Here is a 23,305-nt window from a genome sequence, read left to right as displayed (position 1 = left end):
TACACAGCCAATGCCAAAAAGGAGCTAAAATAACTCACTAAAGAGCTCATGACAAACATGTGATTGAAAGTAGGATGATATTGTAAAATAAGTAAACTTTTGTAAAAGAGATTAAAAAGTGAAAAAAAAAAATAATTAAATAAATAAATAAATTCGACTTATTTCCCTGAAGACCCAGTTTTTCCCATTAGATTTCCCTTGTGTTTTTGATATCACATACTTTAGACAAGTAGCCGTTTCCCAGTGTTTAGTAATGACTACAGAGCCAATACATTAGAGCCTGGGAGACGGGGGCCTTTTAAAGCACGGTCCCAGCACGCTTTACTTCTTCATGGTGACTGCTCAGAATTACCCAAAAACACATAAAAACGCAAAACAACAACCCTAAAACATGTATTTCACCACAAACTAACACCACAATACCTCAGAAAAAATCCTTCATACACAATTCCTCAATTATTAATCAAATTTAAAAATTCAACTGCACCCCAGTGCATCATGGGAAAGCCTATGTCACAGTGTCACATGACACTGTGTGGGTCAGTGTGTGTTCCTATTTTATATATTAAAAAGTACACGGTAAATACACAGCCAATGCCAAAAAGGAGCTAAAATAACTCACTAAAGAGCTCATGACAAACATGTTATTGAAAGCAGGATGATATTGTAAAATAAGTAAACTTTTGTAAAAGAGATTAAAAAGTGAAAAAAAAATAATAATAAATAAATAAATTCGACTTATTTCCCTGAAGACCCAGTTTTTCCCATTAGATTTCCCTTGTGTTTTTGATATCACATACTTTAGACAAGTAGCAGTTTCCCAGTGTTTAGTAATGACTACAGAGCCAATACATTAGAGCCTGGGAGACGGGGGCCTTTTAAAGCACGGTCCCAGCACGCTTTACTTCTTCATGGTGACTGCTCAGAATTACCCAAAAACGCAAAACAACAACCCTAAAACATGTATTTCACCACAAACTAACACCACAATACCTCAGAAAAAATCCTTCATACACAATTCCTCAATTATTAATCAAATTTAAAAATTCAACTGCACCCCAGTGCATCATGGGAAAGCCTATGTCACAGTGTCACATGACACTGTGTGGGTCAGTGTGTGTTCCTATTTTATATATTAAAAAGTACACAGTAAATACACAGCCAATGCCAAAAAGGAGCTAAAATAACTCACTAAAGAGCTCATGACAAACATGTGATTGAGAGTAGGATGATATTGTAAAATAAGTAAACTTTTGTAAAAGAGATTAAAAAGTGAAAAAATAAATAAATAAATAAATTTGACTTATTTCCCTGAAGACCCAGTTTTTCCCATTAGATTTCCCTTGTGTTTTTGATAACACATACTTTAGACAAGTAGCAGTTTCCCAGTGTTTAGTAATGACTACAGAGCCAATACATTAGAGCCTGGGAGACGGGGGAATTTTAAAGCACGGTCCCAGCACGCTTTACTTCTTCATGGTGACTGCTCAGAATTACCCAAAAACACCCAAAAACGCAAAACAACAACCCTAAAACATGTATTTCACCACAAACTAACACCACAATACCTCAGAAAAAATCCTTCATACACAATTCCTCAATTATTAATCAAATTTAAAAATTCAACTGCACCCCAGTGCATCATGGGAAAGCCTATGTCACAGTGTCACATGACACTGTGTGGGTCAGTGTGTGTTCCTATTTTATATATTAAAAAGTACACAGTAAATACACAGCCAATGCCAAAAAGGAGCTAAAATAACTCACTAAAGAGCTCATGACAAACATGTTATTGAAAGTAGGATGATATTGTAAAATAAGTAAACTTTTGTAAAAGAGATTAAAAAGTGAAAAAAAAAAAATAATAAATAAATAAATTCGACTTATTTCCCTGAAGACCCAGTTTTTCCCATTAGATTTCCCTTGTGTTTTTGATATCACATACTTTAGACAAGTAGCAGTTTCCCAGTGTTTAGTAATGACTACAGAGCCAATACATTAGAGCCTGGGAGACGGGGGCCTTTTAAAGCACGGTCCCAGCACGCTTTACTTCTTCATGGTGACTGCTCAGAATTACCCAAAAACACATAAAAACGCAAAACAACAACCCTAAAACATGTATTTCACCACAAACTAACACCACAATACCTCAGAAAAAATCCTTCATACACAATTCCTCAATTATTAATCAAATTTAAAAATTCAACTGCACCCCAGTGCATCATGGGAAAGCCTATGTCACAGTGTCACATGACACTGTGTGGGTCAGTGTGTGTTCCTATTTTATATATTAAAAAGTACACAGTAAATACACAGCCAATGCCAAAAAGGAGCTAAAATAACTCACTAAAGAGCTCATAACAAACATGTTATTGAAAGTAGGATGATATTGTAAAATAAGTAAACTTTTGTAAAAGAGATTAAAAAGTGAAAAAAAAATAATAATAAATAAATAAATTCGACTTATTTCCCTGAAGACCCAGTTTTTCCCATTAGATTTCCCTTGTGTTTTTGATATCACATACTTTAGACAAGTAGCAGTTTCCCAGTGTTTAGTAATGACTACAGAGCCAATACATTAGAGCCTGGGAGACGGGGGCCTTTTAAAGCACGGTCCCAGCACGCTTTACTTCTTCATGGTGACTGCTCAGAATTACCCAAAAACACCCAAAAACGCAAAACAACAACCCTAAAACATGTATTTCACCACAAACTAACACCACAATACCTCAGAAAAAATCCTTCATACACAATTCCTCAATTATTAATCAAATTTAAAAATTCAACTGCACCCCAGTGCATCATGGGAAAGCCTATGTCACAGTGTCACATGACACTGTGTGGGTCAGTGTGTGTTCCTATTTTATATATTAAAAAGTACACAGTAAATACACAGCCAATGCCAAAAAGGAGCTAAAATAACTCACTAAAGAGCTCATGACAAACATGTTATTGAAAGTAGGATGATATTGTAAAATAAGTAAACTTTTGTAAAAGAGATTAAAAAGTGAAAAAAAAAAAATAAATAAATAAATAAATTCGACTTATTTCCCTGAAGACCCAGTTTTTCCCATTAGATTTCCCTTGTGTTTTTGATATCACATACTTTAGACAAGTAGCAGTTTCCCAGTGTTTAGTAATGACTACAGAGCCAATACATTAGAGCCTGGGAGACGGGGGCCTTTTAAAGCACGGTCCCAGCACGCTTTACTTCTTCATGGTGACTGCTCAGAATTACCCAAAAACGCAAAACAACAACCCTAAAACATGTATTTCACCACAAACTAACACCACAATACCTCAGAAAAAATCCTTCATACACAATTCCTCAATTATTAATCAAATTTAAAAATTCAACTGCACCCCAGTGCATCATGGGAAAGCCTATGTCACAGTGTCACATGACACTGTGTGGGTCAGTGTGTGTTCCTATTTTATATATTAAAAAGTACACAGTAAATACACAGCCAATGCCAAAAAGGAGCTAAAATAACTCACTAAAGAGCTCATAACAAACATGTTATTGAAAGTAGGATGATATTGTAAAATAAGTAAACTTTTGTAAAAGAGATTAAAAAGTGAAAAAAAAAAAATAAATAAATAAATAAATTCGACTTATTTCCCTGAAGACCCAGTTTTTCCCATTAGATTTCCCTTGTGTTTTTGATATCACATACTTTAGACAAGTAGCAGTTTCCCAGTGTTTAGTAATGACTACACAGCCAATACATTAGAGCCTGGGAGACGGGGGCCTTTTAAAGCACGGTCCCAGCACGCTTTACTTCTTCATGGTGACTGCTCAGAATTACCCAAAAACACCCAAAAACGCAAAACAACAACCCTAAAACATGTATTTCACCACAAACTAACACCACAATACCTCAGAAAAAATCCTTCATACACAATTCCTCAATTATTAATCAAATTTAAAAAATCAACTGCACCCCAGTGCATCATGGGAAAGCCTATGTCACAGTGTCACATGACACTGTGGGTCAGTGTGTGTTCCTATTTTATATATTAAAAAGTACACAGTAAATACACAGCCAATGCCAAAAAGGAGCTAAAATAACTCACTAAAGAGCTCATGACAAACATGTTATTGAAAGTAGGATGATATTGTAAAATAAGTAAACTTTTGTAAAAGAGATTAAAAAGTGAAAAAAAAATAATAATAAATAAATAAATTCGACTTATTTCCCTGAAGACCCAGTTTTTCCCATTAGATTTCCCTTGTGTTTTTGATATCACATACTTTAGACAAGTAGCAGTTTCCCAGTGTTTAGTAATGACTACAGAGCCAAAACATTAGAGCCTGGGAGACGGGGGCCTTTTAAAGCACGGTCCCAGCACGCTTTACTTCTTCATGGTGACTGCTCAGAATTACCCAAAAACACCCAAAAACGCAAAACAACAACCCTAAAACATGTATTTCACCACAAACTAACACCACAATACCTCAGAAAAAATCCTTCCTACACAATTCCTCAATTATTAATCAAATTTAAAAATTCAACTGCACCCCAGTGCATCATGGGAAAGCCTATGTCACAGTGTCACATGACACTGTGTGGGTCAGTGTGTGTTCCTATTTTATATATTAAAAAGTACACAGTAAATACACAGCCAATGCCAAAAAGGAGCTAAAATATCTCACTAAAGAGCTCATGACAAACATGTTATTGAAAGTAGGATGATATTGTAAAATAAGTAAACTTTTGTAAAAGAGATTAAAAAGTGAAAAAAAAAAATTAAAAAAAAAAAAAATAAATAAATTTGACTTATTTCCCTGAAGACCCAGTTTTTCCCATTAGATTTCCCTTGTGTTTTTGATATCACATACTTTAGACAAGTAGCAGTTTCCCAGTGTTTAGTAATGACTACAGAGCCAATACATTAGAGCCTGGGAGACGGGGGCCTTTTAAAGCACGGTCCCAGCACGCTTTACTTCTTCATGGTGACTGCTCAGAATTACCCAAAAACACATAAAAACGCAAAACAACAACCCTAAAACATGTATTTCACCACAAACTAACACCACAATACCTCAGAAAAAATCCTTCATACACAATTCCTCAATTATTAATCAAATTTAAAAATTCAACTGCACCCCAGTGCATCATGGGAAAGCCTATGTCACAGTGTCACATGACACTGTGTGGGTCAGTGTGTGTTCCTATTTTATATATTAAAAAGTACACAGTAAATACACAGCCAATGCCAAAAAGGAGCTAAAATAACTCACTAAAGAGCTCATGACAAACATGTTATTGAAAGTAGGATGATATTGTAAAATAAGTAAACTTTTGTAAAAGAGATTAAAAAGTGAAAAAAAAATAATAATAAATAAATAAATTCGACTTATTTCCCTGAAGACCCAGTTTTTCCCATTAGATTTCCCTTGTGTTTTTGATATCACATACTTTAGACAAGTAGCAGTTTCCCAGTGTTTAGTAATGACTACAGAGCCAATACATTAGAGCCTGGGAGACGGGGGCCTTTTAAAGCACGGTCCCAGCACGCTTTACTTCTTCATGGTGACTGCTCAGAATTACCCAAAAACGCAAAACAACAACCCTAAAACATGTATTTCACCACAAACTAACACCACAATACCTCAGAAAAAATCCTTCATACACAATTCCTCAATTATTAATCAAATTTAAAAATTCAACTGCACCCCAGTGCATCATGGGAAAGCCTATGTCACAGTGTCACATGACACTGTGTGGGTCAGTGTGTGTTCCTATTTTATATATTAAAAAGTACACAGTAAATACACAGCCAATGCCAAAAAGGAGCTAAAATAACTCACTAAAGAGCTCATGACAAACATGTTATTGAAAGTAGGATGATATTGTAAAATAAGTAAACTTTTGTAAAAGAGATTAAAAAGTGAAAAAATAAATAAATAAATAAATAAATAAATTCGACTTATTTCCCTGAAGACCCAGTTTTTCCCATTAGATTTCCCTTGTGTTTTTGATATCACATACTTTAGACAAGTAGCAGTTTCCCAGTGTTTAGTAATGACTACAGAGCCAATACATTAGAGCCAGGGAGACGGGGGCCTTTTAAAGCACGGTCCCAGCACGCTTTACTTCTTCATGGTGACTGCTCAGAATTACCCAAAAACACCCAAAAACGCAAAACAACAACCCTAAAACATGTATTTCACCACAAACTAACACCACAATACCTCAGAAAAAATCCTTCATACACAATTCCTCAATTATTAATCAAATTTAAAAATTCAACTGCACCCCAGTGCATCATGGGAAAGCCTATGTCACAGTGTCACATGACACTGTGTGGGTCAGTGTGTGTTCCTATTTTATATATTAAAAAGTACACAGTAAATACACAGCCAATGCCAAAAAGGAGCTAAAATAACTCACTAAAGAGCTCATGACAAACATGTTATTGAAAGTAGGATGATATTGTAAAATAAGTAAACTTTTGTAAAAGAGATTAAAAAGTGAAAAAATAAATAAATAAATAAATAAATAAATTCGACTTATTTCCCTGAAGACCCAGTTTTTCCCATTAGATTTCCCTTGTGTTTTTGATATCACATACTTTAGACAAGTAGCAGTTTCCCAGTGTTTAGTAATGACTACAGAGCCAATACATTAGAGCCAGGGAGACGGGGGCCTTTTAAAGCACGGTCCCAGCACGCTTTACTTCTTCATGGTGACTGCTCAGAATTACCCAAAAACACCCAAAAACGCAAAACAACAACCCTAAAACATGTATTTCACCACAAACTAACACCACAATACCTCAGAAAAAATCCTTCATACACAATTCCTCAATTATTAATCAAATTTAAAAATTCAACTGCACCCCAGTGCATCATGGGAAAGCCTATGTCACAGTGTCACATGACACTGTGTGGGTCAGTGTGTGTTCCTATTTTATATATTAAAAAGTACACAGTAAATACACAGCCAATGCCAAAAAGGAGCTAAAATAACTCACTAAAGAGCTCATGACAAACATGTTATTGAAAGTAGGATGATATTGTAAAATAAGTAAACTTTTGTAAAAGAGATTAAAAAGTGAAAAAAAAAAATAAATAAATAAATAAATTCAACTTATTTCCCTGAAGACCCAGTTTTTCCCATTAGATTTCCCTTGTGTTTTTGATATCACATACTTTAGACAAGTAGCAGTTTCCCAGTGTTTAGTAATGACTACAGAGCCAATACATTAGAGCCAGGGAGACGGGGGCCTTTTAAAGCACGGTCCCAGCACGCTTTACTTCTTCATGGTGACTGCTCAGAATTACCCAAAAACACCCAAAAACGCAAAACAACAACCCTAAAACATGTATTTCACCACAAACTAACACCACAATACCTCAGAAAAAATCCTTCATACACAATTCCTCAATTATTAATCAAATTTAAAAATTCAACTGCACCCCAGTGCATCATGGGAAAGCCTATGTCACAGTGTCACATGACACTGTGTGGGTCAGTGTGTGTTCCTATTTTATATATTAAAAAGTACACAGTAAATACACAGCCAATGCCAAAAAGGAGCTAAAATAACTCACTAAAGAGCTCATGACAAACATGTTATTGAAAGTAGGATGATATTGTAAAATAAGTAAACTTTTGTAAAAGAGATTAAAAAGTGAAAAAATAAATAAATAAATAAATAAATAAATTCGACTTATTTCCCTGAAGACCCAGTTTTTCCCATTAGATTTCCCTTGTGTTTTTGATATCACATACTTTAGACAAGTAGCAGTTTCCCAGTGTTTAGTAATGACTACAGAGCCAATACATTAGAGCCAGGGAGACGGGGGCCTTTTAAAGCACGGTCCCAGCACGCTTTACTTCTTCATGGTGACTGCTCAGAATTACCCAAAAACACCCAAAAACGCAAAACAACAACCCTAAAACATGTATTTCACCACAAACTAACACCACAATACCTCAGAAAAAATCCTTCATACACAATTCCTCAATTATTAATCAAATTTAAAAATTCAACTGCACCCCAGTGCATCATGGGAAAGCCTATGTCACAGTGTCACATGACACTGTGTGGGTCAGTGTGTGTTCCTATTTTATATATTAAAAAGTACACAGTAAATACACAGCCAATGCCAAAAAGGAGCTAAAATAACTCACTAAAGAGCTCATGACAAACATGTTATTGAAAGTAGGATGATATTGTAAAATAAGTAAACTTTTGTAAAAGAGATTAAAAAGTGAAAAAAAAAAATAAATAAATAAATAAATTCAACTTATTTCCCTGAAGACCCAGTTTTTCCCATTAGATTTCCCTTGTGTTTTTGATATCACATACTTTAGACAAGTAGCAGTTTCCCAGTGTTTAGTAATGACTACAGAGCCAATACATTAGAGCCTGGGAGACGGGGGCCTTTTAAAGCACGGTCCCAGCACGCTTTACTTCTTCATGGTGACTGCTCAGAATTACCCAAAAACACATAAAAACGCAAAACAACAACCCTAAAACATGTATTTCACCACAAACTAACACCACAATACCTCAGAAAAAATCCTTCATACACAATTCCTCAATTATTAATCAAATTTAAAAATTCAACTGCACCCCAGTGCATCATGGGAAAGCCTATGTCACAGTGTCACATGACACTGTGTGGGTCAGTGTGTGTTCCTATTTTATATATTAAAAAGTACACAGTAAATACACAGCCAATGCCAAAAAGGAGCTAAAATAACTCACTAAAGAGCTAATGACAAACATGTTATTGAAAGTAGGATGATATTGTAAAATAATTAAACTTTTGTAAAAGAGATTAAAAAGTGAAAAAAAAATAATAATAAATAAATAAATTCAACTTATTTCCCTGAAGACCCAGTTTTTCCCATTAGATTTCCCTTGTGTTTTTGATATCACATACTTTAGACAAGTAGCAGTTTCCCAGTGTTTAGTAATGACTACAGAGCCAATACATTAGAGCCTGGGAGACGGGGGCCTTTTAAAGCACGGTCCCAGCACGCTTTACTTCTTCATGGTGACTGCTCAGAATTACCCAAAAACACATAAAAACGCAAAACAACAACCCTTAAACATGTATTTCACCACAAACTAACACCACAATACCTCAGAAAAAATCCTTCATACACAATTCCTCAATTATTAATCAAATTTAAAAATTCAACTGCACCCCAGTGCATCATGGGAAAGCCTATGTCACAATGTCACATGACACTGTGTGGGTCAGTGTGTGTTCCTATTTTATATATTAAAAAGTACACAGTAAATACACAGCCAATGCCAAAAAGGAGCTAAAATAACTCACTAAAGAGCTCATGACAAACATGTTATTGAAAGTAGGATGATATTGTAAAATAAGTAAACTTTTGTAAAAGAGATTAAAAAGTGAAAAAAAAAATAATAATAAATAAATAAATTCGACTTATTTCCCTGAAGACCCAGTTTTTCCCATTAGATTTCCCTTGTGTTTTTGATATCACATACTTTAGACAAGTAGCAGTTTCCCAGTGTTTAGTAATGACTACAGAGCCAATACATTAGAGCCTGGGAGACGGGGGCCTTTTAAAGCACGGTCCCAGCACGCTTTACTTCTTCATGGTGACTGCTCAGAATTACCCAAAAACACATAAAAACGCAAAACAACAACCCTAAAACATGTATTTCACCACAAACTAACACCACAATACCTCAGAAAAAATCCTTCATACACAATTCCTCAATTATTAATCAAATTTAAAAATTCAACTGCACCCCAGTGCATCATGGGAAAGCCTATGTCACAGTGTCACATGACACTGTGTGGGTCAGTGTGTGTTCCTATTTTATATATTAAAAAGTACACAGTAAATACACAGCCAATGCCAAAAAGGAGCTAAAATAACTCACTAAAGAGCTCATGACAAACATGTGATTGAAAGTAGGATGATATTGTAAAATAAGTAAACTTTTGTAAAAGAGATTAAAAAGTGAAAAAAAAATAATAATAAATAAATAAATTCGACTTATTTCCCTGAAGACCCAGTTTTTCCCATTAGATTTCCCTTGTGTTTTTGATATCACATACTTTAGACAAGTAGCAGTTTCTCAGTGTTTAGTAATGACTACAGAGCCAATACATTAGAGCCTGGGAGACGGGGGCCTTTTAAAGCACGGTCCCAGCACGCTTTACTTCTTCATGGTGACTGCTCAGAATTACCCAAAAACACATAAAAACGCAAAACAACAACCCTAAAACATGTATTTCACCACAAACTAACACCACAATACCTCAGAAAAAATCCTTCATACACAATTCCTCAATTATTAATCAAATTTAAAAATTCAACTGCACCCCAGTGCATCATGGGAAAGCCTATGTCACAGTGTCACATGACACTGTGTGGGTCAGTGTGTGTTCCTATTTTATATATTAAAAAGTACACAGTAAATACACAGCCAATGCCAAAAAGGAGCTAAAATAACTCACTAAAGAGCTCATGACAAACATGTGATTGAAAGTAGGATGATATTGTAAAATAAGTAAACTTTTGTAAAAGAGATTAAAAAGTGAAAAAAAAATAATAATAAATAAATAAATAAATTCGACTTATTTCCCTGAAGACCCAGTTTTTCCCATTAGATTTCCCTTGTGTTTTTGATATCACATACTTTAGACAAGTAGCAGTTTCCCAGTGTTTAGTAATGACTACAGAGCCAATACATTAGAGCCTGGGAGACGGGGGCCTTTTAAAGCACGGTCCCAGCACGCTTTACTTCTTCATGGTGACTGCTCAGAATTACCCAAAAACGCAAAACAACAACCCTAAAACATGTATTTCACCACAAACTAACACCACAATACCTCAGAAAAAATCCTTCATACACAATTCCTCAATTATTAATCAAATTTAAAAATTCAACTGCACCCCAGTGCATCATGGGAAAGCCTATGTCACAGTGTCACATGACACTGTGTGGGTCAGTGTGTGTTCCTATTTTATATATTAAAAAGTACACAGTAAATACACAGCCAATGCCAAAAAGGAGCTAAAATAACTCACTAAAGAGCTCATGACAAACATGTTATTGAAAGTAGGATGATATTGTAAAATAAGTAAACTTTTGTAAAAGAGATTAAAAAGTGAAAAAATAAATAAATAAATAAATAAATAAATTCGACTTATTTCCCTGAAGACCCAGTTTTTCCCATTAGATTTCCCTTGTGTTTTTGATATCACATACTTTAGACAAGTAGCAGTTTCCCAGTGTTTAGTAATGACTACAGAGCCAATACATTAGAGCCAGGGAGACGGGGGCCTTTTAAAGCACGGTCCCAGCACGCTTTACTTCTTCATGGTGACTGCTCAGAATTACCCAAAAACACATAAAAACGCAAAACAACAACCCTAAAACATGTATTTCACCACAAACTAACACCACAATACCTCAGAAAAAATCCTTCATACACAATTCCTCAATTATTAATCAAATTTAAAAATTCAACTGCACCCCAGTGCATCATGGGAAAGCCTATGTCACAGTGTCACATGACACTGTGTGGGTCAGTGTGTGTTCCTATTTTATATATTAAAAAGTACACAGTAAATACACAGCCAATGCCAAAAAGGAGCTAAAATAACTCACTAAAGAGCTCATGACAAACATGTTATTGAAAGTAGGATGATATTGTAAAATAAGTAAACTTTTGTAAAAGAGATTAAAAAGTGAAAAAAAAATAATAATAAATAAATAAATTCGACTTATTTCCCTGAAGACCCAGTTTTTCCCATTAGATTTCCTTTGTGTTTTTGATATCACATACTTTAGACAAGTAGCAGTTTCCCAGTGTTTAGTAATAACTACAGAGCCAATACATTAGAGCCTGGGAGACGGGGGCCTTTTAAAGCACGGTCCCAGCACGCTTTACTTCTTCATGGTGACTGCTCAGAATTACCCAAAAACACATAAAAACGCAAAACAACAACCCTAAAACATGTATTTCAAAACAAACTAACACCACAATACCTCAGAAAAAATCCTTCATACACAATTCCTCAATTATTAATCAAATTTAAAAATTCAACTGCACCCCAGTGCATCATGGGAAAGCCTATGTCACAGTGTCACATGACACTGTGTGGGTCAGTGTGTGTTCCTATTTTATATATTAAAAAGTACACAGTAAATACACAGCCAATGCCAAAAAGGAGCTAAAATAACTCACTAAAGAGCTCATGACAAACATGTTATTGAAAGTAGGATGATATTGTAAAATAAGTAAACTTTTGTAAAAGAGATTAAAAAGTGAAAAAAAAAAATAATAAATAAATAAATTCGACTTATTTCCCTGAAGACCCAGTTTTTCCCATTAGATTTCCCTTGTGTTTTTGATATCACATACTTTAGACAAGTAGCAGTTTCCCAGTGTTTAGTAATGACTACAGAGCCAATACATTAGAGCCTGGGAGACGGGGGCCTTTTAAAGCACGGTCCCAGCACGCTTTACTTCTTCATGGTGACTGCTCAGAATTACCCAAAAACGCAAAACAACAACCCTAAAACATGTATTTCACCACAAACTAACACCACAATACCTCAGAAAAAATCCTTCATACACAATTCCTCAATTATTAATCAAATTTAAAAATTCAACTGCACCCCAGTGCATCATGGGAAAGCCTATGTCACAATGTCACATGACACTGTGTGGGTCAGTGTGTGTTCCTATTTTATATATTAAAAAGTACACAGTAAATACACAGCCAATGCCAAAAAGGAGCTAAAATAACTCACTAAAGAGCTCATGACAAACATGTTATTGAAAGTAGGATGATATTGTAAAATAAGTAAACTTTTGTAAAAGAGATTAAAAAGTGAAAAAAAAATAATAATAAATAAATAAATTCGACTTATTTCCCTGAAGACCCAGTTTTTCCCATTAGATTTCCCTTGTGTTTTTGATATCACATACTTTAGACAAGTAGCAGTTTCCCAGTGTTTAGTAATGACTACAGAGCCAATACATTAGAGCCTGGGAGACGGGGGCCTTTTAAAGCACGGTCCCAGCACGCTTTACTTCTTCATGGTGACTGCTCAGAATTACCCAAAAACACATAAAAACGCAAAACAACAACCCTAAAACATGTATTTCACCACAAACTAACACCACAATACCTCAGAAAAAATCCTTCAAAAAAGTTTTTTTTAATATTGTGATAAAATTGAATTGCGATCTCAGTATCGCGAATCGAATTGTAAGCAGAGTGTATCGTTACACCCCTAGTGTGGAGTGATTTGCAGATGAGAACTGAAAGACTTACCCCTGAAAAAGACAGTGAGCGTACCTCTGCTGATCAGCAGAGATGGGACAATCCGGTTGAGTTACATTTAACTAAATAAGAATATGTTCCACCAAACGGTTAAGCAGGAGTTAAAAGGTTAAAAACTTTCTTTTTTAAAAAGGGTTTCCACAGAACATTTGGATATGGAGTCATAGGTTGACATTTATCCGCTACTTTCTTTGTGCTTTTCATCCAGAGATCTCCCCTGCAACTGTGGGACGAAATAATTAGGCATTTAGATTCATCTGCACAGCTTTTATTTTGGAGACACCTTCAAACCTCTTTTCAAAATGACTTTGAACACTCAGACAATGTGTGACACAAATGTGCAAAATATAGAAAATTATGTATCAAATTATGGATCTCGCGCAGACTAAATTATCTTAATGTCTGGCTAAATGCCATCTCACCACTGACAATAGACCTTCATTTCAGTTTCTGTAGTGAAATCAGGTGGATTCACCCAGAACCTGGTACAGTTTTTTGACTAGCAGAAGTATTTACAGACTGAGGTAGAACCAAAGGTTTCCAGAACAACAAAGAAAAGTGTTCTCATGAAAATCTCTCTGAAAAGGTCTGGAATACTGATTCACCACTAAGCTCAAAAATGTTTTTGGGCCTTTGGCTTGGTTGCACTCATTCCAGGCTAAAAAGTAGTTTGGTGTGTGGTAATGCATATTACTCGAACTGTTCATTCACAATGTTTTTGCAGTTAGCTGGTGATGCACCTGCCAGCGATTTTACAAAGTAAAGTGGTCGAATTCCACATTGCAATAAGCTCTGCTTAACTTCACGCAAAGGAAGAATCACCTGCTAGCAAATTACTGCCTGCTGTACAGGCAATGCTGAGTGATCTGATCACTTTTGGTGTGCACATAGTGCGTTACCACATGAAACGTTAGTATGATACACCCTTTGACATGATGACATTTGCCATGTGCCTGCTCAACATATTTCGGAACTGTTGAAGACTAAGACTAAAACCAAACTTAAAAGGAGAACTCCGGTGTATAATTGACTTTTGGTGTAGTAAAACATGATAAAGAGTTTTTAACCTTTGTTGAATAGCCCACCTCCATTCTTTAGCTGCTTTAGAATGGATGCCCCTGCAGATTAATTAAATAAATAAGTAGCTCCACACCTCAATAGTAGAATCTGTAGAGCCCTCAGCATCTCAGAAAGCTGCAGAAGAAAGGAGGTGGGCTATTCAACAAAGGTTAGTACTCTTTCTCATGTTTTACTACATCAAAATTCTGTTCTAGTTCTCCTTTAAGAGCCATTAACCATGCACCATACAGCTTGATTTAGAGCTTTTTAATGTTTCTTTGCTGTCGTAATGACAACAAAAGTATGCCTTCTTGGCTAAAAATGCACAAAAGGCTGTACTAATTCTCTTAAATAATCAGGAGTTTGTTTTGGGCATAACGTGCAATTAACCAATTAGTGCTGAGTGATTATGGTGTAAAAAAAAATTGATTATCAGATATAAGATTTTCAATTTTAATACATTTTTGCCCCCCTACTAAAAATCTAACTTCAGATAACAAAGAAATGATTTCAATCTAGGTTTACCTGTAACAAAACAAAACAAAAACAAACAAACAAACAAACAAAATACATATAGCCAAGAATAAGGCATTTAAAAGCTGGGACACATACAAACTTTTTGGTGTTCAGACGCTTTGGGTTGAGTAGACTCATTGAGTGAATCAATGATTCAAAACATGCGTTCATATCACGCGCTGACCCCGAGTTACTCACACACTGACAAACACTGAATTAAACTTCAGAACGCGTGTTTCTGACTGAAAATTGAGAAATAACGCACTAAACAAGTCACAGAAGAAACCTTAAGAGAGAGATTTGTTTGTTGAAATAATTGTTTCCCACAATTATTCTCAGATCCTCAATGGAGAGGGATGAATATGCCATTTTAGAAACATTAGGATTTATTTCTAGCTAAATATATGCTTTATCCCACCAGGGGTTTGAGTCGAAGTGCTGTGGGAGGCGTCGATAACCAAGACGGATAAACACTTCAGAAATGAGCAGTGTTTTCTGATATTTTAGATTAAAAAGATGAAATGTTTGTATGTAAAGATGTAAAATTGAGATTACTCCATTTTAAAACTAAAAACTAAGCATTAAATCTGTAATTCGAATGAACCGAACGAATCATGAAAATCGCATAGCACTAAAACCCATCAGTGTGTCTTTGTCAGCATTGCCAAGATAGCAATGAATGTCGGACTGTTGAATGTTGTCAGGGTTCAAATCAGACAGTAGTTCACATGTGTTTTACGTTGCCAAGATAGTAATACGCCAGAAGTGTACCTGAACACATCAGCGTAGATATATTCAGAAACTCTGTCACTATTTTAAGGATGTGAAAATAGGGCCCTAAATGTTTTGCTGCTCTGTCACAATATGTTCCATAACATAATATATATAAGGCAGAAAGGCAGAGCTTATGGTTTGCAGCTCTTATCTTTCTTTTAGAAATTAAAGGCTACCTGTCTTCTGTACTTTAAAAAATTCCATTTATATATTTTTGTACAAGTTTGCCTGAGACATTAGATATCTTTGAACTTGGACCCATTGTTCAGTTCCTCTTCAGTACCGGATGCACCAGTGATAGTCACAGTTAAAATTCTGCTACCTTCCCAAGATTATCTACTGGAAATTCCACCCAGCGGCTGTTCCAGGTCAAAGGTACTGTTCGTGTGTGGTGGGTCGGTGACGCTCAGTATCACAGTGACCATGTTCTTGTTGGGCCGAATGGCGCTGAACAGGTTAATGTTGGGGAAAGTGTGTGACGCAGGCACGTCCGGCTCTGCCGTGCCATTAGGTTCGGCCTCCCAGGCAACTTTGCTCCACGGCCGCAGCCCAGGCCGCCTCTCTGTAGCTGTCCTCGGTTCTGAGGAGGAGATCCCCACCCGAGACCGCCCCTTCCATCGGTGGGCAGAGCCCAAAAAGCAGCAGCAGCATCCACCTCCAGGACTCCGCCTCCTTGTAAGAAGAGCCAACATTTCCCTCTTGAAGTTGGTGTTGATTGTGGCATAGACCAGAGGGTTACACACAGAGTTACTGAAGCCCAGGATCTGCACCAGACTGACCAGCAAAAACTCAGAGTCCAGGTCCAGGTCCAGCTTCCCTGAAAGGTGAGAAGAAGAGGGAAAGGACTTTATCGAACTTGTCAGATAATAATTTGAAGTGTTATAGTTTCAGCAAAGAAAATGATTTGACAACTGAAATCATTCGGCCAAAAATGTCTATTTGGTTCAGCTATAAAGCTCTGGGGAAGCTCCATGAGCATTTATCTGCGTTATAGAATAAATATAGCAGGTAATGATGGTATGATATGGTATGGTGGATGTTTTACATTTAGTGACTTCAACCCCAGACGCATCTCCTCTTCTTGGAAAGTGGTAGCTATACAGTAAGTTATATGGTGTCCGACGACACTGATTTTGTGTTGTTTTGGAAAGTTAGTTATCTGTGTTCTAAATAAATGTTAAATAGCCTGTTAGAATTTAACATTACATGAACCTTTTTGTTATATGGGTATCGAAGCCTCGTTTGTAATTGCAATCTGATAGCGAACACTGCTGTGATAACAAACTTACAACTTTTGTTTCCAGCAACTTCTTTGTTTAAACTCATCACTTATTTGGATTTATTTATATATACACTAGTGCATCTTAAAAAAATTAATATCATTGAAAAGTTAATTTCTGATGATGATTATGGCTTACAGCCAATGAAAACCCAAGCTGCTTGAGGTCTAGTGTAACGTTTCCACAATTAGTGATGGTTTGGAGAGACATGTCATCTGCTGGTGTTGGTCCACTGTGATTGTGTGACTGAAAATCTTACAGCACTTCATGCTTCCCTCTGCTGACAACTTTTATGAAAATGCAGATTTTATTTTCCAGCAGGACTTGGCACACTGCCCACACTGCCAAAAGTACCAATTGGTCTTATTTAATATTCAAATTCTCTGAGACACTGATTTTTGGGTTTTGTTTGGCTGTAAGCCATAATTATCAACAGTAAAAGAAAAGACACTTAAAGTAGATCAATCTGTGTTTAATACATCTATATAATATATGAGTTTCACATTTTTAACTGAATTTCTGAAATAAACTATTTTAATGAGAGAGATTGAGAGAGAGAGAAATCCACATCCAGATTTAATGAAAGAAGAAACACACACACACACACACTTATCCCACAGTCCAGAACAGCTTTCTTTTGCTTCCATGGGACATGGCAAAAGTCATATGATATTAATTCCAGTCCTATGACTGGATATTTCGCATGTCAGTGTATGATACAGTTGTTCAACTTTCTTTGATTGGAATAGCTTCTCCAAGTATACAGTATACAGACTTATAAAGCAGAGGGAGTGCACACTACTATTTCCTTAATTCTGGAAGGGAAAGCTGATGTGCACAAACTACTGGCCATGACGTAAATAGTCCTTCTCTGTAAAAAAATAAAAGGCCTGTACTGATTCCTATTCCTACTCATTCTTCCACCATAGCTGGGGATGTTCCATTAAGTTGGAGTAGGAGAGCTCACCCATCCGGAATTTTAACATTTATTTATAGCTGACTCAACGTCATGGTCAAGGTTAAAGCATTTTGAAAGTTGAAACAATTTTGATATTGTGAAATTGGTTCAACATCTTACTTTTCATTTTCCATTGTACATTAAAAAAGCTTGGATCTTTGAGGGTTCTGTAGACAATTATCTGGTTCTATATAGAACCATCAACATTCAACACATATTTGCATGATAAGAAGGTTCTTCAGGGTTCTGAAATACCGATTTGGCTGACCACAACAGGTTTCCACTCAAAGATGGTTCATTCCTGACACCTCCAAGCCCAGAGATGACAAAACCACTTGTAGACATCGTTAACAAATAGTGTCTTATAGCACAGTAAAGTAAATTTAACTGTTGATTCCAGAGCTTGACAAAGGTTTTCCAAAGTAATCCCTTGCTCATGTGATTCTATCAGCCAATGGTAGTTGTCTCCCATGTCTCAGTCAGATCTCAGGTTTTCAGGTTTGCCTTTGCTCTTTATGCACTGAATTTCCTCCTGATTCCTTGGTATACCTTCTAAAACAATTAATATACAGAGGTTGGATAATGAAACTGAAACATCTGGTTTTAGACACAATAATGTATTGCCCCGATGGACAGTTCTGGTGGAAACAGGAGAGTTGAGGTGCACATTGAATTCTAAGTAACAAAGTAAGTCTCAGTAAGTGGTCCTGGGTATAATTTAATCTCATTTCAGAATGCCTGTCTTCTTAGGTGACCTGCTGGCAAGTGACTCACCTCTGTAAACTAAAACAGCCAATTAAATCCCTACGTCTGCTCACGAGCCACACAAAAGAAAATGCGTTTTTTTTTTGCAAACAAGGACCTAAATAATTATGAAACTGAACAGTGGGATCCCTGCAAAATGTGGCCAGTGTTAATGCCAGGGACACATTAATAAATCCTGGTCTCATGGGCACGAACCACTGCAGGCCGTCCCTCAAAATAAAAGAAAATCCAGCAGAACAAAGAACAAAATGTACATCATGTCATCATGTCCTCGCTCTGTATATTTACACCCCCAAAACATAAACCACACGCACTCAGAAAATCTCTAGCTGAAACTGGAGAATCGACATATTTTGACTTTAGCGACTTTAGGTGAAGATTGTGTTGTTGATACTAGAAAAAAGCTCATATAATGCTACAACAACTATTTGATTAAATCAAATAAAAAAATAATTATTAAAATAGGTGGCAAATAATGTATTAATCGATTAGTTGGGTCTGAGTTATGTCTTGTTTAGCTACTCTAGCTGCCTCTAGTAACTCTGAGAGAAAAAAAAAGAATTTGTCGCTAACGTTAGCTTGACTGAAATGACATCTAGTTTTGGAACAGTTGATGGAGCGGCCACATTTAAGGTGGAATTTAAGGTAAAAGGAAAAATTCTGAGGGTAACTTGTTCGCTAAATGTCTTGACCAACCTATTTTGTGCCGGAAACCCTAGTCAGCACTAGCAGATCAAAGTATAGGAGCACTTAACTTTAACGCCGTCAAAGAACAGCGTAAGCTTCAAAATGTGGTCCGCTGACCTCGCATGACCCGGCAGTACATCACTACATGTACTGCCAGTGCTTTAACTCAGCATGTTTGATGTCTGATGATACATCCTGATCATTTTATCATTTACTACTGAAATATAATCTTTACTGGTCCTTTAATTAAGAGAATTAGTACATGCCTGTGTGTGTGTGTGTGCGTCCTCACAATAAGACACACTGGCAATGAGCTGGATACAGTAACTCCAGTATCTCCACTTAAATAGCTTGAACTTGTCTTTTTTTTTCAGTTACACTTTACTAATGTCAGTTTTTTACAGCTTTGCATCAGTTTTATTAGCAGTGTCATAATGTCATCATTTTTCATAATTCGGGATCAGTGTTTGTTTAGAGGAGTGTGTTGTGTTTTTCTTGGGAATGCAGATTGAAGGAGGAGAACTTGATTCAGTACTTCATAAACTTGACTGACCACCACCAGAAGGAGCCGGCTTTAACCCTTTCAGGCGCACAAAGAGAATTTCTTTTAAAATGTCACATTTACTGTTATAAACAAATTAGTACATTTAACTGTCCCTTAAAAGCATTTAAAATGTTTGGATTTCCTTTTAAATCTTCACAGTTTCACGGTAGAATTAATACAAAAAACAACTAGGAGTGACCGCTGTTCCTCAAGGGTTAAAATGGGACAGTAACAGTTGAAAGGATGGTGCTTTGCTTCCAACATGGCTTCCCTGTGCTCCTGGTTGCCAAGTCTGTGTGACACTGCAGCAGATTTCTGTCAGAACTCAGTTGGTGGTAAACAGTATTTGTGTAACTGGTGTGAATTCTATCTTGTTGGTGGTGCTGTTCCCTCAGCGTGAAGAAAAAATAGCTTCATGCTCTGACACACAAATTCTCTCAGGAGGGAGAAAAGTTTTTTTTTTTTTTTTTTTGTATATTTCCTTTTACAAACCGGCTTGTCAGCTGAAAGATATGAGCTGTACAGGGCTAGTATGCTAATGTTAGCTAAAGTAACTTAGCCTTTGAATTTATGTGTTTACCAAAAGTCTATATTACACTGCACATCCTGCGATTTAACTAGTGCACATACCCTCATTGTGATGATTATACTAAAACGATATACTGTGCAGCTCTAGTCTAGCTGCTCTAATGTAACTTGAGAAGTAGCACTACTGAGGTAAATGTATTAATGTATTATTATATTTACCTCTGCAGTGCTATTCTATTGTGCTTGTTGTCATGTCTGCTGGGACAGTGAATAGGTAAAGCGTTATAAAAATATAATATAATGTTCAAAATGTACTTTAGAGTAAAATACATTACTGCTATTTAATTTATTCAGTGGTGAAAAATGGTAAAATGCATGCTTAGTATTTGGCATCTGGAAAATGTTACATTTTATCTGGTTTTAGTTTTGGATAGAATTTTTTGATCAGAAAACTGTACCTTTTGGCCTTAACAAAAACAGAAAATAGACTTAAAAATAAAATTCTGAAGACCCTTGAGGTTCCGGTAAGCCAGGGCAATATTAGCTAGCAGCTCGTCCTGCGTAGCTTGTTTTAACACGTAAAACGAGCAGACGACTTAGCAGCTAATGCTAATACTGCTGGAGAACTGTGAAACAGTGGAGTAGGGTTGCCAACCATCCCGTAAAATACGGAATCGTCCCGCATTTGGTCAATAAAGTACGCGGTCCGTATTGAATTGATTCGGGACGCACTTTGTCCTGTATTTTTGAGGTTAGTAATTAAGGCGGGTGATTTGTTTCAGACAGAAACACCGCTGCGGCGCTGCCCCCCTCCGCTGGAGAACAGCCACCCCTCCTAAACAGAGGCTGCGACTGTCATTGCTCATGACACGGAGACTCACAGCCAATCAGAAGCGCAGCCTCTGTTCAGAAGTGGCTGTTCTCTAGTGGAGGGAGGCAGAGCGGTGGCTGTAACTGCGTTCTAAATCACTCCCTTCCTATCACAGAAACAGTGCACTATTTACCTTTGGTTTACACACAATATAGTGCACTATTCCTGTGATAGTGGGTGATTTAGAACGTAGAGACCCGTGCTAACGTACAACGTTAAACAGCATGCGGCGGGAGAGAAACGAGGGGCTGAGGAGAATGCAGGGAGAGGAGAATACAGGGAGAGGGAGCAGTGTCCAGAAGCTGATATGTTATAAAAATCAGATCAATATCAAAGCACATTTGAAAGCATGTATTATGCGTAAAATGATCGATTTAATTCCTTACATTAAAATATTTTTGTTATGAACAACATATTTCTGAACGAAACATACAGTTACGTGCAAAAGTTTCTTATGTGTGAAGTAAGTGTTTATTAGCTCAATAAAGCACTAGGATTACAATAAAAACGAACAGCAATTTTACAAAAAGCAGAGCTATTACAGCCATGTTTTCCTTAAAAATATTAAGTTTAACAGAGTTATTCATAGTTTTCATCATATCAACACCTGGTTTGGTAAATTTGTTAAATCAGATGAGTTGCTGCTGGAACTGAACATATACACATGCTGGCTGAGGAGCATCCAGGAAAAATCTGGAATCCCTACACTCGGCTCACTGGAAATAACACACTTAGTTAAAAATGAGAATTCCTGTTACATTTTACTGTATGTATGTTTATTTGCAGCTGTTCAAATCATGTCTGGTCCTTTTTTCCGGTAAAAACACTCATATTGCTGAGACAAATGGATTAGTTTAATTTGTTTTGATGCATAAAACTTTTGCACAGTACTGTATATTATACATGTGGTTCTAATTAATCCAATACTAAAAGTGTCTGCCCCCCCCCCCCCCCCCTTACCTTATTCCATTTTCAAAAAGTTGGCAACCCTACAGTGGTGTGGCTTTACTGCTCCTTACAAGCTGACTGGTAAAATGTATACATAAGTGACAAACGTATTCAAATACTCTTCTCAAGTTGCCTTAACACAGCTCTATAACCTGCGCCAAAGAATTACCAGAGAGCTGGAGAAGTGCAACACTAAAATCGCACATTGTCATTTTTACAGCTAAATAACCCTAAAATTCCTCAGCACATCAGCATAAAGCATATATTAGTCTGGAAAGAAATCCTAATATTTCTAAAAACTGCAGCGTTATTGCGCTCCATTGAGAATCTGTGATTAATTGTGGAAAACAAAAATAAGTGCTCTTTCAAAGATTCTATCACAATTGTATCACAATTTTCTGTGACTCGTCTACTGTTTTATTTCTGTTTTCAGTCATAAATGTAATGTCATATTTAAGTGAAACCAAAATAAAAGTAAACCTAGTTTTGAATTATTTCCTTGTCATCTGTAGTTAGATTTTTTTTAAATGGAAAAGTTTGAACCGAGGGCAGAGATCTTCTTTACCTTCATTACAGTGAGTATAAAAGAGTTGGGCGAGCGGCTGCTGCTTTCTTATTTGCATGAATTCATTAGTGACACTGTTAAATAATGGGAAAGAGAAGTCACAGGATGAGGAGATGTAGATGAAGATGAAGAGCTGTGTGAAATTCATGTGGGGATGAGGAATGTTCATTAAGCAGAGAAGAAAAGATCTGAAGGAGTTGTGTCGAGGATGTGTAGAACTGAATGTGTTTAAGATGTTTCCTGTGGTTCTGTTGCCATAGTGAAGTGAGTGTGAGAGGATGGAGAGGTGTGTGTAAAGCAGAAGTGTGAGGTGGAGGGAAATGTGCCACTGCCATGTGTTATTACAGTCCAGCAGCAGCCTGACTGTGTGCCTGTGCATTACTATGTCTGGCAATCAGTCTTTCTAGGAATTTGTGATTCATGAATTCATTGAAACTCAACCCATCCTGACACAGTTTAACGAATCTCACAATTTTGCCCAGTATCCATTATCCACAAACTAC

The 23,305-nt window shown here is 36.4% G+C and overlaps 1 protein-coding gene across 1 annotated transcript in view; it reads right to left on the bottom strand.

Annotated features, from left to right (window-relative positions):
* Window positions 1-13,578: 13,578 nt before the first annotated feature.
* LOC103041015 (pyroglutamylated RF-amide peptide receptor) overlaps window positions 13,579-23,305 on the bottom strand; it is a 56,255-nt gene continuing 46,528 nt past the window's right edge. The window contains exon 7 of the mRNA XM_007240638.4: window positions 13,579-16,473. Coding sequence (XP_007240700.4) covers window positions 15,989-16,473 — 485 coding nt within the window. The 3' untranslated portion in view covers window positions 13,579-15,988. The remainder of the gene's footprint in view (window positions 16,474-23,305) is intronic.

This window comes from Astyanax mexicanus, chromosome 17 (assembly GCF_023375975.1).
Source record: "Astyanax mexicanus isolate ESR-SI-001 chromosome 17, AstMex3_surface, whole genome shotgun sequence".
Classification (NCBI taxonomy): Eukaryota; Metazoa; Chordata; class Actinopteri; order Characiformes; family Acestrorhamphidae; genus Astyanax; species Astyanax mexicanus.
Note: the sequence above shows the minus strand (reverse complement) of the source record. Positions and strands in the feature narration are given on the sequence as shown.